Genomic DNA, 5,730 nt, shown 5'->3' with positions numbered 1-5,730 from the left:
TTTACGGAAACATCTGCCCGAGTTAAATAGTCCTTAGCACATGAAAGGCAAAGCACTACCGTAAATAGAACCATGCGGTTGATTGAGCACAGAATCGTCCAATCAGAGGCGCAGCTGAGACGGTTGTTGATGACGAAGCAACTCGTGGCCAATAGGAGCGCGTTACTGGGTGTTGACCTCTGCGAGCCGCATCACCACCTCCTCCATGTCCGTGGCGGAGGACTACTATAAAAACAAATCAGCCCAAGTTTTAAAGGGCAGAGTTGTAAAAACTCCCAGGCTGTGGGGAGTCGGCTTGTTAGCCTGTGAATCGGATTTCAACAATACCTCAAGGCAGCAGAATCGCCTGGAACATTATAACATCACTCGTGACTCTTTTAGGAAGTATTTCGAGAGGCTGTACAAGAATTGACGTTTGCTAGGACGGACTTTAGTACGTGCATGAAGGACCTGCTGTGAATTTTCATGTAAGTAGATTGAAATAACGGCTGTTATGATTAGTCGGATGTTACTGCATTATTTCGCTTTATGTCTTTCTGATTTTGAAGCTGACACTCGCTCATTTACGTCGTTAAATGTTAGCCATACGAGACATTAAGGCTGTAGCCACCTAGCTTAGTTAAACGCTGCCCAACATAGCTGCTGCCTCTTCAGATTAAAGCCATTATAATTCTGGCGTTGCTGTCAATAGTGACGCTACCGTCCATTGGCTTTCTGTGCCCATATATCTTTCTCCTGCTGTGAGGAAACGCTGGTAACCAGCTGGTCTTAGCTAAACATTAACACTATCTGGCGTCCGGATAGCTAGCCTGCTACATTTCTGTTCACACCCTTCATTAAGTTGGCCTGCTTATGCTTAGTAGGGGAGCTGTATCAGAGGCGAACGTGATAGAGAAAGCGAGTCTTTTTTGCATTTATTGACACTGTCGTAATGCCATTCAGTGAGTGTCTTTTGCTCGGGCTTTATGGCCGTGGTTAGACTTTGAATGCGGATTATGTAACAGCAATTCTCGTACGTGCTCCTCTATCTACTGTAGCTAAGTCTGTTCACCGTGAGCACTGATATAGCTCCTCAGTAGGGCTGGGCAATATGTCGAGTTTTTAGAATTTATGCAAATGTTTTGAATCATAAATAACACCGTTTGTATCTATAGGTTTTAGATTTGAGACAGAGTAGATGCCAGGCTTAATACTCAGTAAAATACTGTTTTGAGAACCACTAATGTAATAAGATTGCTGGCAAAGAGATGATGATAGGGAGAGCTTTATCTAATTCATCTTCAACATGCAGGGAGTTGATTTATGTTTAACTTTTCATGTAAATATTGAGAACTAAACCTGTATGTGTGAGATTAAATCCATGTGCATTTGACTCATTTTACTGAAAACATCTTTATTATTCATCTCCCTTTTTATTTAGAATAGCTAGCACATTTTTGGTCCTTATTTCGCAGCCCCACTCACCAAACAACAATCTCCCACTTTAATGCACGAGACAGGAGTTGTGCCTGGACATGTCCTTGTGCCCAGATGAGTCGATTGAAAACCCTCCTGACTATTGACACCTGCTATCAGATTCACCGCCCTCCGCAGAGGTCAACCCCGCTTGCGTATTCTGTCACACTAGTCCGCTGGGGAACACACACTGCTGACACCGTCTCTGAGTCAGTGGCCCCTGTTTATTTATAGCTGTTGATATTGTGCAGCTGAGATGAAGCACTGCTGCGCTCAGAGGGGGAGAGAGGGACCGGTGGAAACAGAGTACCAGGAGCTAGATATCAGGGTTGTTTTATCTATACTGTCTCTATCTATCTGATGGGTAGATGCACAGTGGGAATGCATAAAATCATCAGTATGATATCGACAGATTTGAACATTTCTGCTGATACTTGCAACCGATATATCCTCTGTAAATATTGGCTGTACAGACAAGTACATTAGTGGAGTTTTAGCCTGCACTAGACCTTTGTTAGCTGAACTTTTTCTTTGTTATTGCATTCCTTAAACTTAAAGTATATTCACATGACTTAAATTTGTCCATTTGTCCATTTGTAGATTTTAAATGGTGTGTTTTAAGGACTTAAGATTTAAACCAGAACTTTATTTGAATAATGCTAACAGCTAACATGATTTTGTATATATCAGCATATCAGATATTGTCAAAAAATCCAATATTATGCATCTTTTATAGATAGATACAGTGATTTAGCTTGCTTGAGTACTAATGTGGGAGCAGTGTGCACTGGAATTACCAGTCATTCCCTGTCAAATGCTCTGTTTGAAAGGTAATGACAATGCCCAGCACAAGAAGTCACTACATCTGGTATCAGTACCAACACACCCGATACCTATGGTACCAGATACTACCCCCGATTTTGATACTTCATTTCGGTACCCTAGTCAACCCGACCCAAACATTGTTATTGATCTACAAAGTTGTTACACTTTTTTAGGGATGCATTGAATCTGATTTTTTCCGATATCTGATATGCAGATACTTACAAATTATTTTAGGCCGATATTGATATCATTATTCTAATATGTAGTTCAGACCTTAAACTTGAGTCCTTTGAACATATTTTGATGTTTAAGGATGAACAAAGAAAAAACTTGAGAACTTAAAACACATTTTGAAGTCAAAAGATTGAGAGTAAAAAAAGATAAAGACCATAACTGGTGTAGGCCTGTTGGTCCAGCCTCAAACATTGCAAAAATTTACAGTTGATATGTGATGTTAGTCACAGCCAAAATATTTTTAAGTATCTGCAGAAGTTTTGATATCTGCTGATGCCGATATCAGGCTGGTATCATCGTGCATCTCTACATTTTTTTGGTAAAAGTACTGATTTAGGCAGCGTCTAGGCACCGGCACCACTAAAAAGTATCTGTCTAGAACTGGTATTGGGGAAAAAACAAACAATACCCAACCCTAGCCACTACAGCACCACTACCTGAAAGTTAACAGCCATAGTGAACACATAGCATTGTTAGCATCTTGAAAAAATAGCACAGTCTAGCAATGTTTGGGCCAAAAATATTCTCGGTTATTTTGTATCATCACTGTGTCAGCTTATACTCATGCATAACCGCTCAACCAAAGCAACTGCATTTAGCACAGCCATGTGAACTTTAACCTGCAGATGAGCCCAGGCTTAAGGTGCTAGCGCTGCTGATGTTGGCTACACTTTGCAAACCATTCGCCTGCTGGTACTGTGATCCCCTGTGCAATCGGTCATGCCCGACCCAGACTATTTTGTGTGTTTGTTTATCTTTAGGCTAGGTGGCTAACACATTTCTAATTTGTGTTTAACCAGATGTGAATGCAGCTACAGAATTTCTAATGTTTCTCTTTTTTTTGTCCATTTCAGGATCCTGAACCTAACCCTGCTGAAGGAAGGACATTTGTTTTGGCAACAGGCGCTCCATCAGATTGTCATTGCGCTGATCACTGCTGCCTTCGAGATTTTTGCAACACTCAGAAAAAGCAACTCTGTGACGGAAAGTGAATCATCCTTACCACTGAAGCAGCTATGCAGCTTGAAATTCAAGTAGCACTCAACTTTATTATTTCCTATTTATACAACAAACTCCCTCGAAGACGTGTGAATATCTTCGGCGAAGAGCTTGAGAGACAGCTGAAGAAGAAATATGAAGGCCACTGGTATCCGGATAAGCCATACAAAGGTTCAGGGTTCAGGTGCATCCATGTAGGGGAGAAGGTGGACCCTGTGGTGGAGCAGGCAGCCAAAGAAAGCGGGCTGGACATTGAAGATGTCCGGAATAATCTCCCTCAGGACCTTAGCGTGTGGATCGACCCCTTTGAGGTTTCATACCAGATTGGGGAGAAGGGACCAGTCAAGGTGCTATATGTGGATGATAACAATGAGAATGGGACAGAGCTGGACAAGGAAATCAAGAACAGCTTTAATCCTGAGGCCCAGGTCTTCATGCCAATCAGTGACCCTGTCGGGGCTTCTTCAGAATCCAGCTCTCCCTCTCCTCCTTTTGGGCAATCTGCTGCCGTGAGCCCCTCCTTCATGCCACGCTCCACCCAGCCCTTAACCTTCACCACTGCCACCTTTGCTGCCACCAAATTTGGCTCCACTAAAATGAAAAGCAGCGGCCGGGGCAACAACACCAACAACAGCAGTAGCAGCAAGGTGGCCCGCACCTCCCCTACCAATAACCTGGGTCTGAATGTCAACACCCTGCTGAAGCAGAAAGCCATCTCCACCTCCATGCACTCACTGTACGGACTGGGCCTGGGTCAGCAGCAGCAGCAGCAGCAGCAGCAGCAGCAGAAGGCCTCTGCTCTCTCCCCTAACGCCAAGGAGTTTGTGTTCCCCAGCCTGCAGGGCCAGGCCAGCCCTGGAGCTGTGTTCCCCGGGGAGGGCTCCTTGGGACTCGGCCCCCTGCAGTACAACAATGCCTTTGACATGTTCGCGGCCTACGGAAGCCTCAATGACAAGTCCCTTATGGATGGCCTCAACTTCAGTCTGAGCAACATGCAGTATTCTAACCAGCAATTCCAGCCAGTAATGGCTAACTAAACTCATCACTGAGATGTTATTTATGAATGATGGTGGCTCAAAGAGAAGGAAAAACAAAACGCACACTTAGAACTGGACTTTCAAGGATCTAGTCTAGTCAGTCAAGCGCATGTGCCCAAGGGTGTTTTTACTGGGCCCCCTTGAGTTGGTTTCTACTAAAAGCTTGTTGTACAAACACATCCAAGCTTGGTTACTTCAATTCAACATGCATCCTTGTTTTTCTTTTTCCTTTTTGCCAACCAAGCACAAAATTTTTTACCATGTTGAGAAAATTCTCCAAAAACTAAAAAAAAAAAACAAGCTTCAAGTTTTGGCCTCTTACAGTATTTTACAGGTGGTAAGACAAGGCTGATTTTTATGAATTGGCACTACTAAGTGGGGTTACTTGGTCTTTTTCTAATTGTATAATTTAATTTAGTACAGAGTTTGTAAGATATCAGAGTATATATTGTTTCTATGACATGGTGTTGCATTTATATCTTTTTACTACTCCAGTGATCTGTGATGGCTGCAGCAGCTTTTCCTTATTTTTTCTTTTTTTAAAGATAATTGTTAAAGAAATCCATCTTTAAAAAATACATCAAATATTCTGAAGATTGTGTACAGAGTATTCCTTAGTGGTGGAATTCAAGTGTAGGAATATTTGCTTTTTCTGAAAGATGAATTGTATTTTCTGTTAAGAAGTTTAAAAAGATTTTGCTATACTATGGACAAAATGTAATCGTATGAATATTAATTTTGTACCTACATTGTGCAATACTTGATAAAAAATACGGTATAACAAAGTATTTTGAGTCAGTGTCTTACATGTCAAGAGGGACTGAAATAGTTTATATTGTTAAGTTTGTATTAAATGCTTAAAAATTATATGCTTGTCTTTATTTTTTTTAATTTCATATTTGCACCCTGGTCTTTTTAATAAAATAAACGACAGTTGAACATGATCTGTTTAAAGTGGATTGATTTTTTTTTTTTTTGCTTGTTTAAACACAACGCTGACTCGTGTTCCTAATATTTAACCAGCAGTAGACTTTGCCATGGGGCAATCGTCAGCCTGAGCAGATAATAGTATTGATAGTCACATGATAGGAGTCGCCTCTGTGTCATGAGGGCAGCTTGAGTTTAAAAATGGACATTTGACTGTGCGATTCCGTCTGTGGAAACAAAGCTGCGGCGTGTG

The 5,730-nt window shown here is 41.6% G+C and overlaps 1 protein-coding gene across 1 annotated transcript; it reads left to right on the top strand.

The window, feature by feature from the left end:
- Positions 1–271: 271 nt before the first annotated feature.
- LOC121528722 (protein Tob1-like) lies at positions 272–5,494 on the top strand. The gene is made up of 2 exons (XM_041816286.1): positions 272–467; positions 3,369–5,494. Exon 2 carries the CDS (start codon positions 3,531–3,533, stop codon positions 4,548–4,550), a length of 1,020 nt encoding a protein of 339 aa, XP_041672220.1. The 5' UTR covers positions 272–467; positions 3,369–3,530; the 3' UTR covers positions 4,551–5,494.
- Positions 5,495–5,730: the final 236 nt, after the last annotated feature.

Source organism: Cheilinus undulatus, linkage group 20 (assembly GCF_018320785.1).
Source record: "Cheilinus undulatus linkage group 20, ASM1832078v1, whole genome shotgun sequence".
Lineage (NCBI taxonomy): Eukaryota > Metazoa > Chordata > Actinopteri > Labriformes > Labridae > Cheilinus > Cheilinus undulatus.
The sequence above is the reverse complement of the archived record's forward strand: the minus strand, read 5'-3'. Positions and strand labels throughout refer to the sequence as shown.

What these genes read in the sequence shown, in the direction of transcription:
- LOC121528722 (XM_041816286.1), top strand. Translation starts at nt 3,531, where the DNA reads ATGCAGCTTGAAATTCAAGTAGCACTCAACTTTATTATTTCCTATTTA.